This window comes from Passer domesticus, chromosome 3, assembly GCF_036417665.1.
Source record: "Passer domesticus isolate bPasDom1 chromosome 3, bPasDom1.hap1, whole genome shotgun sequence".
NCBI lineage: Eukaryota > Metazoa > Chordata > Aves > Passeriformes > Passeridae > Passer > Passer domesticus.
In genome coordinates this window covers 52,866,046-52,884,482 of record NC_087476.1, presented here as the reverse complement: position 1 = coordinate 52,884,482, position 18,437 = coordinate 52,866,046, and the positions used below count along the sequence as shown (strand labels likewise).

Genomic DNA, 18,437 nt, shown 5'->3' with positions numbered 1-18,437 from the left:
AGCAGCCACAGCATGTCAGGCATTTGTGCAGTTCCCAGATGGGACACCAGCTTCCAGAGGTCCTGTATGGAATGCACTTAGTGACCTGAGGACTCACACAGACAGAGCAGAGCTAGCCCACTGCTGCCCTGCTCCAGCTTACAGAAACATCTCATCCAACACAGGTCATTGCCTGATGACTTAAGCAACACTGCAGAATGGGAGTATTTTTCAGATTAATAAAACCACTGCTCTACTAGAGAGCCATAATGCAGAAGTAAAAATGGAACTGGCAGCTGCAAGAGGGAGAGATCCCGGGTTGAGCAGAGATTCTGGATGTGACCCTAGCTCTCCCCTTACAGTGGTATTTGAATAGTATCAATAGGGGCAATCCCTACTGAGATAAGTGCAAACTGAGAAAGAATTAGTGCTTACAGTTTTGTGCCACTGCCCCCCTCTCAACCTCAACAACTCCACTTTCAAAATCAGGTATGAACACACCACACACCAATACTTACTGTATATTCTATGGTACCATGGGGCTTCTGAGAAACCATCTTCTTCTCTTTTTTTTCATTGCTTTTGTTTTGATTGTCATCTAAAGAGCAAAAAAAAATCAAGTAATTGACTGTCAAGATGTTTACCTTTCAGCACGTTTGGAAGAGATCTAGAGTATGTGCAAATTGTAACTGTGAAGAACAAGAGGACACATTAAAATGCCTATTAAGCCTTAAGATTAAATTGTAAGGCAAGAAAACTTCATCAAGCACAGCAGGTTTAGTGATCGTTCAGGAACTCTGCAGGAGTAATGTATATATGATACCACAGCAATACACAACTGCTCCCATGGTTTCTTGGTGATTCCTGCACAGTTCAGCTGCTGGATACGAGTACTTTGTACTGTCAGGTGAATAGACACAACCACAATAAATATTGGTTAGTCACCACTTCACAAGTACGATATATTTAAACACTACTTTAATCTCTGAAGATAAAAGTGTGCCAAGAGTCCTGCAAAGCATGCATGTATACAGTCAAGCCTGAGAAAGCAGAAAGTTTATGCAGAAGAGTTTTTCTGTCAGCTGCAATACACAGAACTCACTGGGTTCTGCAGCTGCAGAACCCAAACCCTTGCAGGACCCAAAAGGCACTCGTGAGCTGTCAGCACCAGAGCTCTCTCCCAGAGCAGGGTAGAGATTTCCAACTCTTATGAGAGCAGTGGGTGAGTAAAGGCAAGGCTCAGGGAGGATGGAGCTGCCCAGCCAGCCCCAGCCCCACGGCTCCCCCTCCAAACCCAGCGCCCAGACCCACATACCTGGGGGAGGAGAGGACAGCATGCAGCCCCAGCTCCAGGAGTGGGGATGGGGTGCCAGGAGGCAATTCATGGCTCTCCCCACCTGCCTGCCCCCAAGCCCTTAGAAAGGCCCCACTGCCTCTGGCAGGACGCTGCAGCCTGGATGAAGTGGGGAGAGGCAAGAAGACAAGGCAAGGCTGGGCCCAGCAAAACCAGCAGCCAGGACCAGGAGCAGGGACACGCCGTCCAGGGTGGACTCCTCCTGTGGTCCAAGCCAGCAGCTCTGGAAGATCAGGGAGGAAAGGACTGGAAATGGCAGCGCAGGGCTTCTGACTTGCACATTCAGGCTTTGCTGCAACCTTTGCTATTTCCAGAGAGCAAGAGGCAGATAGTAAAAGAAAGGGCGAGGACTCGCCTGCCACACTGTAATGTACACAAGAAACAAGGAGGGGCCCAGCGTGCTCCACCTGAGCCTTCTGCTGGCCCATGTCCACAGCAAGATGAATACTGTGGGGCTGCCTCAGGGTGCTGCTCTCTCAATCAGAAGAGACTCACAAGAGCCCAGGACATGCACCCAGGTGTTACTGCTGGCATATCCCACCCAGCACCTGCCAGGGATGCAGTCATGAGAAGTGCATTGGGTAGGGACACTACAGATAAGGCAACAGAGGCAGAAAGCATGTAGAAGGGAAATACAGTTTAAGTACATGCACATAGTGTATATGGCATGAAGGACAGCGGGAGAACAGGAAGATCAGGATAATGCTGGCTTTTCTCTGACTGCATTTTGAAACACAGCACCACTCAATGATCTCAGACACTTCATCTCTGAGATGACACCCACATTGAAACTTTTTAAATTAGCTTTCTTACTGTGTTTTTCTGACCATTTGTGTTTTCACCATTGCCATGCCACCTTCTGCTGATCAAAGTGAAAGCAGTGTGTGGAAAAACAGGTAATGGCAGCATCAGCAGGGCAGAGTATTAAACCATCAGGAACACAATGACAACATGACAAAAAATCTGACAAATACAGGATGTTTTCTTTATCCATTACGTACATAAAACTGCCAATATGGCACAATCCTGCCTGAAGAAACCCTGCCAACTACTGAGTTCACACTGTTTTGTACTTCCAGGAGATACCTCTTCAACTAATCCAGAATAACTCTAATTACAACTACATATCACACATGTAGGCAAACTACATGAACTTTTTGTGACCTTTCCCTGGAGAAAGAAAGATAGACCTTTCAGCTAGACTTGGTCTAGCTGAAAAAAGGAGACAAGTTTTCAGATATTTTACCCTTACTTATCTCTGAAACAGTACACAAGATAGGAAACAGTTAACAGCAATAATCTCACACTATCTAGACATGCACCAGTAAGACCTTGGATGGGTGGGAATAAAATAGGCTAGAGAGATGTAGAGAGAGAGAGAGAAAGAACTTTTGCACCTGCTGAATGGGAAGAAGTTTCAGTCTGTAAGTAGATGGGAGAAATAATGATATGCAATAAAAGCAGTTTCTCTGAAGAGCTTATAATATTTGCTATTAGCTGAACATTTTTTGTTCCAAAGCTTTGTGTTTAAAAATGGAGAGCTGACCACAACAGCAACCACTATGCCCCTGTGGCACAAAAAGACCACAAAATAGCAATACAGACAACTTTCTCCCCTGCAGCTTCCTACCTGGGAGGTAGGACACTTCTGTCTCCCCCTGTGAAATATCAGTATTTTCCAGGTCCTCCTAATTGCATTGCCTACTAAGTTTGGAGATTAGGAAATACTATCCAGGAAAATGCTATAACCTGTATAACATTTACATAATCTATATATACTATATTCACAGGATATATATAATATCCTCTAGTTCTTGGCTGACAGAACTGTGAACCTGTTTGTTTAGTAGGGTCCTGAACATAACTGTGGTACAACAGAGAAGAGTGAACTAAGTGTGCACACAGAGTTGAAAACCTCTAACTGTAAGACAAGAAAAAATGAAGTTTGAAAGACAAGTTGAGTTTAGATTAAACAAAATACTGTGCTTTTTGTCAATAAATGTTAATAAATCCTAAATAAGTTGAACAATTAGACACTTTTTTTCACACCTATGTACAAGAATATGTGTTGTACAGTCTGGTTAGCTACAGGCTAAAAGAAGCAGTCACAGTCTGTAAATTTATTTGCTTCCTGAAACCAAAATCTGACATTTTGTGTTTGGATACTTTTGTCTTCTACCCCCTACTGCCCTCCTTTTTTGTTCTATCTCAGCAACAAAGGGTTCAGAACACTGTCCATGCAGTCCATACTAGTAGTTACTAGTCAGGTTTGGGCAACTCAAAACCACATCCTAATTGTTTGAATAGTGTGAATTCTTAACTAGTCTATGTTTTTAATTGTGCATAAAAAGATTTAGAATAATGAATTAAAAATTTCAGACCTTCAGAAATAAAAACTGTAATGAATCCATTAAACCTGACAGGTACTGCTCATGTGATGAGGCCGAGGTCACAAATCGTGCTCTACATGAATGGTTTACAGCAGAGTGACTGGCAAGCCTGCCAAAGCAGCACATTTAATATGCCTAAACACACACAATATACTGTCTCTCCAGTTTCCCTAATCTTCTCTCATTCCTCCTCCTGAAAGCCAAACATTTTCTGACGTGATCTGAAGGCAGGCAGCTCTTGTATAGCCACAAAGGCACCCAGAGCACATGCAGGCATGATGGAAGCCTCAGAAACCACGTTTCTTTCAGTCAGAACTAGATCAAGAGCTCCACAGGCTTTAAACAGCTGCCTTTGGCTACTTTTTGAACTTGAACACACCTAGTGGTGAAATGACTCACGGTTCTGCATCCCAAATTTTCCTGCACTGCACGTACACTGGAGATGGGATTGCACACCCATGAGAAGTGACTAGGTGTTAATGCAAATTCGATCACACCGCATTTTTAGGCAAAAGGCAGAGTGGGTGGACTGAACCTCTCTGTGGTTTTGGGAAACTTGTAAATTGAGAATTATGTAAAAATAGTAAAATAATAAGCAGTGAGAAGAAGAATGCCAAGTGAGAACAGGCAAGAAAATACAGGCTTACTGAAAACAGACAGGTCTAAAATGGGAATTTTTCTGCCTGTAATGATATATTTGTATCTCAGTTTCTTAGCAGACTCTTGACATTTCGTTTAGCAGTGTTACAGGAAACCTTACAAAAAAGAGTTACCTAAGAGTAATTTGGAAACCAGCTATTGAAGGAGTATGATAAAGAGGTCAATCAGTTTATCACCCAGAAGACCTTGACGCGTGATAAGAGAATTACACCTCTGCAACTGTGTAAATAGCTCTGTAAGTAGATAGAACAGGTCAAGGAGCATCAGGAGTCTCCTGGGCTGCCCACATGGAGCACAGACCCATCATCACTGCAGGCTGGTGCCATCACCACTGCTGCTGCCCAGCCCAAATGAGTGTGAGGTGTGGCAGCGCTGGCAGTGACAGCTGGACCCGCCAGCCTCATGTCTGCTACTGCTAGCAGGAATGCCCGAGCAAAAAAGGGGACAAGGGACTGACTGCTTTCCACACCTGGCAAACACACTCAGTAGCCTGAGAGGACAGAGGCAATGGCACACTTGGTGCAAAAGTCCATTTTACTCATTAATTTCTGTCTTACCAAAGATTTAGGCTTTGGGAAATCTTTCCCCTGATTAGCCCCAAATCACAGATTTCCCAGAGTAACACCATTCACTGAACTGTTCTGTTCTTCCAAGAGCTCCACACCACTTCTATGCCAATGAGCCCCACGCTAACATATGCTCATAAAGCAGTGCTTCCCTTCTTGTACTTCATACTTCACTGAATGTCCTAATTAATGCTGTTTTAAGGGTGAACAAATAAATAGTCATTATTCACCTTCTGCATGCCATTCATGATGTCACAGATTTCCAGCATCTTTTCTCAGTTCATTCACTTTTTCCAGCTGACTAATACTGTGATACTTTGGACTCTCCTATTTCTCTGATCACACAGGCTGCCCTTCTTGATAGCTTTTCTTCTCCTACTACACCCTTTTTGAGTTGGAGGAAGTAAAACCAAACACAGATTTTAAGCTATGATAAAAACAATAACATATGCTGGTGACAGAAAAAAGGGTTTCCTTAAACATGTATGATACTAGTCCTTTTTCCACATCACATACTAATATTTTTTCCACGCTGCTCAGTATGTCACTGCTGTTTTGGGACATTCCAGTCTCACATCTCTATTACAGATTTGTTACAGAAGCAATAAAATTATATTTAATAAAATTATAAATAGTCTGGCGAAGCACCAGGACAAAGGAGTAAAAACCTATAGGTAGCTTAAAAGAATCTGAAACACAATCAATTCAGGGGAGAACAGTTATCCCTCAGAGTAACCTAATCAGGGTACTGATAAGGAATTAAATAAACAAAGCTTCCTGGGGTAGCTTCCTTATCACTGAATGAGGCCTGATATCAATTATGGTGACAGAGATGGAATATAGTATCACTTAAGTGATTCTACTCACAGAGATCTCAAGAATATGAAAGACCTACCTGGGATGATAGAAGGGGAAGACAAATCAGTTTATCTGAACAATTTTTTCCATGCCTACTTTCCACCCTGACATTTTAATAACTTTCAGCAACTCTGCTGTATGCAAAGCTGTGCATGGGATGATGTAATTTGATTTAAAGCATCTTTCTGGCTTTTCTCATGGCTCTCAAAGTGATGAACTGAACAGCATTCACATTAAAATTACTAGTTTTAAATAAAAAGTCTTTCAGCTCCTGTCAAGCGTGGGTGAACCCTACCACCACAGGGGCCAGATTCCTGGTTTGGGACACCTTCCACCCACTCTGATGTTTCAGCTGCAGCAGCCTCTGAGAAAGACACCCCAGCCCCATTCCCTCCTTTAGCCAGCTGCAGCAGTTAGGGGGCATATAAAAAGGATTTCTGGCCATCTGATCACTTATCTCCCTGAAGCAAATCAGCAAGACAGAAACATTCCCTACTCAGATTTGGGTAGTGTACTGGTATAATGTTAAAAGAGAAATAAAAACATCCTTACACTTTCTCACCAACTCAGGTATCTGTTTTTCTTATATGCTTCTCACTTTTCCCAGAGTATCCTGACAAGCCCTCACCTTTACTTCTGCATATTTTTACTCTACTGAATCCTGTCAGCTGGCTTCCTCCTTTGCTACTGCTGAAGTCACTTGAAACAAAAGGGCAGCCGTCATCCATCACGACCACATTTGTGCTCCTTCCTTAGTGAGACTTCTCCTGACATAGGAACATAGCAATTCCCTGATCAGTACAAATCCAGACACATGACTCTGAAATAGCCATGCCTTGAACAACTTTTCTCCATTCTCAATAAAAACTGATTGTCCACTAATTATTTTCCAAGCAATTCTTTCAAAGGAATAAAGAGATCACCAGAAAATACAGAGCCTCAAGGAAAAATGACAATCAGTTCAAAGAACTGATAAAAAAGGTAGTAACTCCTTCTGCTATTAGGTATTTTCAGGCACACTTCAGTAAAAATGTGACTACTGATATTCAAGCAATATTCATATACAGCAGCTTCTACATGAAAAACTGCAAATATTTAAGGAACTTAAATTTCCTCTTTATTTACTTCATCCCCAAGAAGGGGCTTTAGCTCCTTTGTGGTCTTACAACATTACTTGTGAATCCTATTCAAGAACATATCAGCATCTAAGCACATCTTTCACTAAAGTACCACCACAAAATTTCTGACTATCCACTACTTTAAGTACTCAAGGACAATACAGAGTGAGGAAAATCAGCCTGTCAACAAAGTAGGGCCAAGGGAAGAAACACTTAGGCATCACAAGAGAAAACATGGACATTTTAGAAAACGGTTAACACTACACATGCTGGTTTTCTTCATTTATTTTGCTGCTTGAGCACATCACAGCCTTCCTGGGAAGGAAGGCTATGCCATGTAAGTCAACGAGGACAATGCCTCCTAAAACCAAGCACTGTACTGTCCTGTCTACTGAATGGTGTTTACAAGGTCATAGGTTAAAAATAGAGATGAAAACCATAAAGATTCTAAAGATACAGGACACATGCCCTGTGTCTGGAGATGGCATCAGCATCTGATGTGCTGCTGACTGTCATCACTTCATCATGCGGATCCTCAGAAGCCATAGAAAAGAGCAACTCAGTTTATACAAGCTACTGTTGGATCCCAAGCGTGACCCAACAAGTTGCAACAGGGATGTCACAACAGATTGAGAAGATATTAGGAAATGTCAGTAGAGAAAGCTGGGAGTGAGGATGTTACACAATCAAAAAAATCTGGTTTAACTTTCTATTATTATTTAAATGCACATGAAGAGACTGCTGCTTTTCAGAGCATTTATATTAATTTTCAACAGTGCTTTTCAAGCATAATATGGGAACTTGGTGGAGAAAAGAAATTAAAAGCCTGCCTTGAGGATACCATGCCTGAGTTTTGCAGACACCCTAAAAATGACTACCTCATGCCTCTGCTTGGAGACCAAAAGATCTGCAACATGATTTCAATTGCACTACATTGTGCTCATTACATACTTGGCTTATGAATATTCCTGTCTTAGAGAAGAATGTCTGAAACTAAAATGAGAATATTCTTCCTGCTCCCTGAGGGCAGAAATCCCAAGAGAGCTACTGTGAGTCACTTGGAAGGGGAGAGAGCTGATACATGTGAGTGCTGCAGAGGACTGCTCTGCAGGCACTCGGGGAACAGATTCTGGAAGCCAGGGTAGGGGAAGAGGCAAAGGATCCAATCTGCCTGGTTGATAGCCCTCCCAGGAGAGTCCAACTCTCTATCCCAGCACAGCATACACCACCAAGATCACCTCCGAAGCTGCACGTGCCTTGCAGGTACTCAAGGCTAACTCCACAGGGCTCAGCAAGCACAAGACTCAGCAGGCAGCTGGCACAACCTAGAGAAGCCAGACTACCCCAGGCATGATGAGCCAGTGCATCCTGGAAGTGACAAACTTGCTAACCACAAAGACATATTTCCCTTCATTATCCCTGGCAGAAATATGACAACTCTTTATTAATTCTCCTGACATGCTTCCTTTTCACCTCCTGCACACACACACCTATCACAGTCTCACCATGGGCTATGGGACCAATTGCTCCACAGCCTTCCTCTCTTTCTCTGGAACCACTTTTCAGAGATGTTAAGTGCATCTGAGTTTAAATATAATTAAGAACGTAAGTGCTCACTCTGACTGAAAATTCCGGCCTTGGGAAAACAGCCAGCCCTTAGAAACACACCTGGGTCTTTCAGCAGTGAGATCAGTTTTAGCTAACTAAACACTAGCCTGTCAGTCCACAGTCTGACCTTTCCAGAATAGATCACAAGATGTCACTGCCTTAAATCTTACTTCGAGTTACTGCTATAGTGGAATGTAACTTTGTAAAATAGCAAATATTTTTTCCCCCATGACAGAAACACCACTTTTCAATTTTCTGCCTCAATAATTTATGCCACTGTTAAAAGGATATCCCTGATTTCTAATCTCCACTTGTTTCTCTCCATGTCCTGGTCTGCTGAGCCTGCCAAAGCTCTTTGGTATGATATTTCAATTACACAATTAAATTAGGATAAGGCTCTTGGGTTTTTTCTCCCTCAAGAAGAGTTATAACCAAGGCAGTCTCTCACAACTCCCTCTAGTCTCCAACATTTTTCTTCTTCCCTGAGCTATTCTAAACAGAGCTCATAGTAAACCAAGTCAGAGAGCCTGAATTAAGAGTAAAAACATCCCCTGTTTCAGCATCTTGGGTCCTGGAGGTCCAGAGAAGGCTAACAAGGACAAGCAAAGCCATGGAACAGCTTACATGCAAAGAATGTCAAAGATCTTCAGCCTGGAAAGGAAACTGTGGAAGAGGGATATTTTATAGAGAGAAAAGAACAAACAAAACACCAACCAACCAACAAGAAACCAACAACAAAACACCCAAGAAAAATCATAGGAGTCTTGGAGATGGTAGGAATTGACAGTTCAGTTTCTTATACAAGAACTCATGGCCACCCAACAAAGTCAGCAGAAGCAAGATTTGCTCTTCAAGAAAATGGTAGCAAACCTGTACACTCTTCACCAAAAGATACTGCAGAAACCTGCACAGGCCCAGGGAGAGGCAAGATAAGCATATGGTAGAGCACTCTAAATGCATGAACTACAAGCAGCTCACAAGAGGACAGTGGTGTGGACACTTTTACAACATTCACTGTGTTCATAATCTTCCCCAGGCATCCAGGTGTGGCTCTTGTGGGAGAATATATGCTACACTAAATGGGCTCTGGTCTGGAATGGCATGGGCTGTCCTACTTCCCCTCTAGCACTTCTTCCCCCTGGAATCACACACACCACCAGGCTTGGACACAGTGGTTCAGTAGCAGTCTCACAGTCACACTGTAATTCCTTTTACTCACCTGCATAAAACTTTCAAGTACTGTAGGATTTTTTTGCCTCCAAAATAATGGAGTTTATTATGGTCCAAGTTTATGGTCAGAATTACTTTTTTGAGTTGGTACTATTAAAATATGAAGTGTCACTGTGTATCTGTATTGTTCTCATGACTTCAGAGTGCACTGGGTCTGACTCTTAGCGGTGGACAAATTATAATCCATTATTTTTGAGTGAAGGCCAAATTACTGGCAGGTCCCAAATAATCTGTGAATCAAACCCAAGCTACATTTAATGACAACATGTCCAAATGCCAGAAGAGCGGATTGTGATGCTGTATTTGGGGTCTTTTCCTGAATGTCCAACTCCTTCATCCAAAGCAAACTCAAGTTTGCTTGAGCACATGAAGTACCCCAAGTAATTTTTCGTAGTTAACAGGCCATTCATCCTGGATGCTTTGTTCTACAACCTACCTTTAAGAGATGTAATCTGCCTGTACTCAAGTTACCACTGAATTCACATAACTCAGCGTCAGTAACTTGTGATGGGCACTTTCCCCCCTCACCTATAAAGTGTTGAATCACACAGAAATCTACTGACCCCTTCTAGCTAAACACACTTGGACATCCTACCAGAGTGACCTACCATCCAAATCATAAACTTGAGATATTCTAGAATATAAACTCAAGGGCCTCACAAAATACTAGTACATGACATCAGCAACGTAATGCTCACAAATGCAATTTGCCTTGATTGACTATTTGAAAATTAAGGGAGGAACATAAAAAATTTTTAGCAACCTTTTTTAAAAGGCTTACTGAAAAAAAACCACATCAGTTATCATGAATTCATCAATAAACTCTCAGGACACCTATGTAAAAAACAGCTCTGTCAATTAAAAAAAAGTGTCTATTAAGCTACTGTTTACCTCCGTTTCTAACTGAGTGGAGAAAATCACACCACAGTATACAAATAGATCAATTCTCCTTCTGTGTCCTTTCATCTTCCTTGCTGTCAGAAGCATCAGAAAATTACTGAAAATTCAACTGCTAGTATCACATACTGAGCTAAAATTATTTTTAGTTTCTCTTTTGTTCTTAAAACAGTTAAGAAATCTCTTATTTTTTATGTTCCAGAACAGTTTTCATGTTCTGTCCTTTAATTTCCCATTCAATTCCCTTGCTTCCTACTTGAAACATACATTAGATTACTGACTATCAACAGGTGAGTTTACAAGTTGGGTTTATATATCCACAAAGCTTCATTTCCTTCTAACAGAAGACTTAAAACCAGCTCAGTCTTCTGTCTCAAGATTAGGTGCCATGTGTGCCACTCATCTGCTTTGAGCATGGTGCTAATAATGCCAAGGTTGTGTTGATGGGCAATACCTACCTATTACATACAAAACATCAACCTTCAACTATTTGCATCTTTTACTTAGTTTAACGGCAAACAAAACCTTATCCACAGAGATGTGAATTTGAAGCAGACACCACACATGAGCAACTTGCCCAGTGGCAAGTGATTACGATTTCCACACCAAATTTTCAAAACTTAAATGCTAACAACATTATTACTGGTACTTACTGTTCAGATTGAATTCTTCTGCCCATGGACAAGAAATCCATTCTCTGTGCAACTGTTTCTAGCAAACATCTGTTAACAGCACAGCTTCAATATAACCTGGTGGCCTTAACACTGATCCTCTGGGATTCAAGACCATTTGTTCTCATTCCAAAACAAGTCACCTGAAAACAGCTGGCTTTCAGTCATTTGTCCACTTTACTCTTTCCACATGGTTTCTGTAATCAGTGTTAATAATGCAGCTTCCTGAAGCTTCCCAACCATCCACTGCCCAGTCAGTACCTTCATTTTCCCCTCATATGCATGTTACTCCAATCCCCTTAGTATTCTACACAGGCAATTGTAACCAAATTGATTGCTTCTTATGCTGCTTCAATTTTATTTGAGATCTTCATTCTGAAAGAAACATATTATTTGCATTTTCACCCCTCCTTATATTCACAGTAATTTTTGGGCTGAAGCACAAACACTAAGGCAAGATCTCAACCTGAGAAAATTTAGATCCTGTTCTTACTGCTGTATTAAGCAACTTAACACAATACTGAGCAGCCCACTTTGTAAATCACTTGGATTACTTAGAATAGAAAACACTTTGCTACATGAATAGGGCGGACCAAATCAAGCCCCCAGAGATTAGGGCTGATTACAGTTAGCTAGCCACAAGCAAAAATTTATATGGATTTTCTCTTTTATTTTTTTAATTCTTTCTTCTTCTTTTATGAGTAGCACCTGAATTAGGTCCTCGACTGCATCATAATGTTCTGTACCAGGTAATATGGAAGAGAAAACCAGGACTCATAAACAGAAGGAAATTTCCATTTTTAATTCAGTATGTATTGTAAAGTCCACTTCAGATTAAGCCTACTTAGGAGATGACCTAACTATTTTGCAGTGTGTATTCAGGAAGTGTCCCACCATTTCATTTCTTTTAAATTCTCTGTCAATTTTCAATGCATTGCAAGCAACTTTCATCTTTGAAACAAAAGTACTTCTGGTATCATGGGAGCTGCATCTGCTGTTTTTGTGCCAGTCAGGGCCAACCTCAGCACGTCATAAGTAATGAAAATTGTTATGCCCTCTCTGCTTTACTTACTAAAATTTGTTCTTGGTCATTTACCCAGAACATCCAGAGGCTTGGTAACTGCACACACACTGCTCCTGCATCACTCCCTGCTCCAGGGATGGCAGGGAGAACAAGTAAAAAAAAAGGCATTTGCTTTCTGCCCCTAGGGAGATACTCTGGCACCTCCTGCTCAACATATGATATACTCTCATTAAATGGACATATACCACTTTTCTTCTCATGGTGTTTAGGAGTCCTGCTTGTTTTGATGTAAATCAGAGCTACGATAAGAGGGGGTTTTGTTACTCTCACCTCCCACTCCTGCAGAAATTGAACACCACACAGTGAATGGCTTTATGATTACAGAGCAGAATGGATTTTATGTTGTTAACAAAAGTAACTCTGTGATATGGGACAAACCACTAAAACCAAACTTTTCTTTAAGACATATTCTTTAATGGAGACCAATTCCTCACATATGTTGCCTGCTTAGGTTTTCAAGCAAAATCAGTGGAATCTAGGAATATTATGCACATCTGATAGAAAGACACATTATATCATGCTGAAATAAATACATTAATGAAATTTAATGTAATTTTTGACCACTGTTAAACTGCTTGCTTTCAGAAGCTCACACCTTTTACCTGCCTCAGTGTCTTCAGTGGCACAACACTAATGTTTTAATCCAGTTCAGCAACTCCTGACAGGAAATTGTGGTTTCCTAATCTTTCAGTAAAAACAAGCTTCCCAGAGACAGCATGTCAAAACCAAGAAGCCAGGCTGCAAAAGTAGGTCAGCTGGGTTATCCCAAGAAGAAGGGGAGAGCATCCTGGGCACCAAGTACAGCAGCCAGAGCACCTGCACAACCATTGTACTGTGCCAGTCAGACATAACCCCCAGAGGTCTGAAAGCTGTTTACTGCAGCAACAACAGCAGAAAGAGTGAGACAAAGCTAAAAAGCAGATTACCACATAAGCCAACAGATGTGGCAAAAATATAGAGAAAGGAGTGTTATTTCCATTGATCTTCAGGGAAAACAACAAGCATTAGCATCTCTGTTGTTTGAAGGCAAGAGAACAAGGGCTGTATCTGCAAGGCAATGTCTTACAGGATGAGATTTGGAGACTGAATGTTGCAAATTATTATGGAACTACAGACCCACTGAAGAACAGTGCAAGTGCTAAGAGGAAAGGAAGCTATGAGGCTACACTGGAGAAACTTTCTGGCAGTAGGACCTATTCAGCCACTTAGCAATGCCTCAAGACAAATTATCATTTCTGTATGCCATCAGGTGATTTGTAAGGGTGCAACCACAGTTAAGCCGATATGCTCTACTGAACAGTCTTGGCTGGGAGAGGGATGCTGGAGGATCCCTTCCTAGAGGATGCCGCAGTCGCACCGCCTCCTCCTCCTCCTCCTCCTCCCGGCCGGCTCGGCGGTGCCCCCGCCGGCTGCCAGCGTGAACACAGCGCCTCACCTCGGTACAGGAGAGGAGCTCCTCGCTGCTCCGCTGCTTCCACCGCCTCTAATAATCCACGTCTTTAACCACTATCCTTTATACAAAGCTTGGCAGGGATAACCACCTCCAGTTCTGCACAGCCTCCAGAAGCTGTGTTAGTCCTTCCACTGGAGAAGAGGAATTTACTGAGTCAAGAAAATCCCCCTGACAGCATTGGTGCCTGCAGGAATCTATGAAAAAGCTATTAAAATCTATTAAAAAGCTCAGCATTCAAATTGGGAGTCAGGATGTCACTGCAAAGACAAAGGCAAACACATTCACAAGGTTCTAATGAAGGGATGTGGCATGCAAGGAACAAGTTATAATGAGATGTTATGTTCCTTCCCCCATCTTTTAGAACAATAAATAAAGAAGGATTTATTGTCCTGTGAAATATGAATGAGAGATTATTCAGGGGACAGTGGTCTTCATTCTGTTAGACTGACAGACACAACTCCTCTGGACTCAAATCATCTAATAACAGAACCTCCATAAATCCACAAAGCTTCGTTGTATCATGGGAATATGTAAGGCTGTTGCTACATTTAGTAAATTTCCCTTCTGAGGAAAGTTACACATTTTGATAAAGCGCAGAAAGCATTTCAGGAAAAAAGAAGTAATTACTGTGTCAGATTTTCATAAAGGTAGAATTATAGAACTGTTTAAGTTGAAAGGGACCTTAAAGATCATCTAGCTCCAACCCCTCTCCCATGTTCTAGACATCAGTGAAAGCTGGATAGTTGGGCAGAAACAGACACCAAAACTTCCAAACCCTTCAGAAAACATAAATAGAAAAATGCTTAACAGAGAGACAGTGCATGCTTTTTAGTCAGAGCACTTCCAAAACATCAATAATGGGACAAGTCAGAGGGGAAAAAGAGACCAGGAAGGGGGGAGAGGGAAATGAGGTATATGTATCCCTGACATGAAATAATTAAGACAGACATGTATGCATGGATAATCCCTCTCAGACACTTTCATATGAAGTATATCAACAATGAAAAGATAAAGTCATTACAGATTTGGCAGTGCTTTCCCACCGCTGCAGCTGACATCTTCCAGCAGAGAATTGCTGAATGTACACCTGGCAGAACTCAGCAAGACAGATGGGTTTGTCCTCTGCCATGCCATATGCAGGCAAAAGGCAAACTACTTCAACAAGTCCAGCTCTTTCAGACTGCTGTGGGTGTGCAGACAGCTCTCAAAAACTACGCATGTTTGTAGGAAAGGTGGCAGCTTTCTGGAGAGCAGCAGTGACAAAGAGCTGAGCAGGTAACCACCAAGCTACAGCTGCAGTGGGTGAAGGCAGTATAAGCCATGTAGTCCAGTACCATGGCAACTAAAATTCTACTGAAAAGACTGCATTTTGAAAGTTGCACATGGAGCTACTGCACTTGTTTCACAATCAACTCTTTTCTGACTCTACTTAAACTTTCACTTCTGGTATTTGGTGCACCTGTTGGGTAAAAGCCTTTGGGAACAACCAAAAGGAAAACATTTTAAAAGGAGGAGTTTTTATCTCTCTGGATTTTGCCAGTTGAGTCTGTGCTCAGCTCAACAGCAGCATTAAATTATTTCTCAACAAATTCTGTATTTCTGCAGAACCCAGAAACTTTGCATACCTACAGGATGGTAAGTAGCATTTCAAGTCACCCTGTAATGACGCCAATCCACATGAAACAGGGGAACACTTACAAAACAGATGTAAGTAAAACCTGAGTTTTTACTGACTATGATCACAAGTCAAAGGCAACTCAAAGACATCAAGGATACCTTTACATTCTCCTTAGCTAGCAATGCCACATTCTTCAGTGATAGAGTGATCCCATTGCCCCCCATCTCGCCACCCCAAGTGTCAGTGGTTCTGAAATTTTTTAATTTAACTTCTGAAAAACTTGAGAAACAAAATTCAGCTACCTCACAAACCCCTAAATTACTCTAGGTACAAAGAAACAAGTGTTTCTAGAAGAAGCATGTTACTAGGAATGAAGCAGAAGTTTGTATTTTGGTGTGTTTGGGGTTTTTTTCTATCAGCATACTACCAAAGCAGAAAGAATTTACAGGTTTGTTCATTAACTGTTCTCCAGTTTTCCTTTTACAGATTTTATTTCCAGAACAGTGTGGTCAGAACTTCAGACAGAGAGAAGAAAGTTCTTTTAGTTCTCAAATTATTGATCTCATGACATTCAAATCTGCCAAAAGTTAGAGCCTGATCAATAAATCCCTGTAAGGATTTATTGAACCTTACAGTGGTAAGGAAGCATTGCTCCAAGGTTTATCTTCCTTATGGCAAGGCTTATACTGCCTCATAAAAGGCACTCATGGCTGTGGGCCAGTTTGCACGACCAGTAAACATAACATTTTCACTGCAGATTCCTTTGTTTTTATCCTAAAGAGGACTCCTCCTTAGGAGTCAGCCATCCATGCACACAGTGGGTGAGCAGTAAAGAAGTCTGCTTTGAGGATAGCTAAAGTTTTCTGTTCCATTCCTTCTCTTTGGGAAAGGATTCCTTACAAGATGGAACCTGTGTTCTCCAAATCTAAGAATTCATTCCAACAAAATACCAAGACAAAATCTGGAATGGGAAATACTTCATACATCATATGTAAAATAAATTATGAGTATCTAACTAATTACAATCCAGAAATGCAGATGTGTATATGACTCACCTCATATATTAATGTACAAATAATTTTTTCTCCAGTATTTGCAAAAAAAATCTAAAAAGGAATTTAAAATTAATTGAGTTACTTAGAAAACTGGAGGGGGTGAGGAGGAAACATGCCATCACACAAGCCCTTTGACACCTTGTTTAAAAATATGTAGTTAATTTACTTACTTCCTCGCACTTCAACAGACAAACATGAATATGAATTAAGACTGAAGTCTTGAACAGTATACATCAATTACTGAAAGAAATAGCCCTGCCAAAAAAACTGAACCCCATAAAACATTGAAGCCTAATCTTCAAAGTAACTAAAATAAAATGCAATAGTAAACTAACTGCTGCCTATAACAACACTGAGTTTTAGAACTGAGAAACAAGATATAGGTATTTTTGTGAAAATGCAAGGTTTAAGTTAGTACCAGATATTTTGAACTATATAATTCTATTTGCTTTTATAGGATGTCCACAGTTAATTATCCTTTTAAGAAGGCCTACAGAATATGAGAAAAATACATTAGCTAGCTATCAAAACAAACATATTTTAAAATAACTCATTAATATAACTCACCAGTACTATAGTATCTCTTAAGTTCTGTGCGTCTGATGTCTTTCAGTTGATTGTACTTTTTCTTTTTCTTTTCCTTGTCTGGAGCAGTTTCCTTTTCCCCAGGAAATTTACAGTTGTCTTCAGAGGAACTGATTTGCTCCAAAATAACCTTACTTTCATCATCTTTCTCAGAAGGTGTTTTGGAAACGGGAGATCCAGAGGAATTGGCAGAGACAGTCTCGGTGGTTTGTTTGACTTGCCTTTTCTTTTTCAAACTGTGCATAAAGAAAAGAAACCCACTTTAACATTTAGCCAACCTCTAGAGACAAGTTAACTCACCTTCTAAATTGATCTTTTTAAAAGATTAATTTAATATCAGAGTTCCTTACAACCCTTCAAAAATCACACACGTGGCATCAGTAACTTGGTAACTTAGATGATCCTACCTTATACTCTTTCTTCCATTATATCATAATCTCAAGGATACCTTCTCACGAATAATAATAAAGTTTTTACTGTTGTTTACTGAGGAGAAGAAACAAACAAACAAACCACTGAAAAACTGGGGGTTTTTAAAAGTACCAGACATCTAAATGTAAAAATAAGATACAGAATTCATGTTTTCCAGATGAAGCTTGGTATAAAATAAAACCTCAGATCACAATGCACTATAACACAACAGCTAACAATAATTCCACAGTTCACTGCTCCTGCTTTACAATACCATCTGTTCTCATATAAACTTGTTATTTTTTTCCATTTTGTCCAAGGTTATCTCCTAGAGGCCACTCATGCTACTCCACAGCTGTTCTGGCACAACCCACACTAGCTGGTATTCCAAGTGTCACTGGGGAGCTCCTTCTGCAACATTATCAGTGTGGCCACAAACTGCTTGTGCCAGAACATTTTCCAGCTGCCTAGATTTCTTCTGAGAGAAATCTTAATGAGCTGCCTATAGATCTTCCAACTTATCACTATAGCAACAAGAGCATTTTCATTTTGGAAGACTCCTTAAAGCACAGATAAGTGAGAAAGATGCTTCAGGAATCCTAACACAGAATTTTCTGCTAAATCACCATCTATGGCACTGAGTTTGCTTAGTGAGAGCGAAGACTGACTTTATGGGTTGAGGGTCACTCTCACTAAAATAGCTCCCAGTTAATCACTGACTCATACCATACAAAATGAAAAACTAATCTATCTAATGCTCCTTATCTTCAGTACATTAACTTATTAGTTACAAGGTACCTAAGGGAGTGAGTAGTATATTTATCATGCTGATGCCAAAAACTTTGCTTTGTGCACAGGAAGAATTATGCATAGAAAATACAGACAACCAGTGAGTCACCA

General features: G+C 40.9%; 1 protein-coding gene across 6 annotated transcripts in view; it reads right to left on the bottom strand.

Annotated features, from left to right (window-relative positions):
• Positions 1–18,437, bottom strand: part of NCOA7 (nuclear receptor coactivator 7) — an 85,084-nt gene that overhangs the window by 23,951 nt on the left and 42,696 nt on the right. For all 6 annotated transcript variants that reach the window (XM_064413075.1, XM_064413076.1, XM_064413073.1 and 3 more), the window contains 2 exons: positions 17,109–17,362; positions 498–577 (listed from right to left, as the gene is read on the bottom strand). In XM_064413075.1, the coding sequence (XP_064269145.1) occupies positions 498–577; positions 17,109–17,362 (334 nt within the window). The remainder of the gene's footprint in view (positions 1–497; positions 578–17,108; positions 17,363–18,437) is intronic.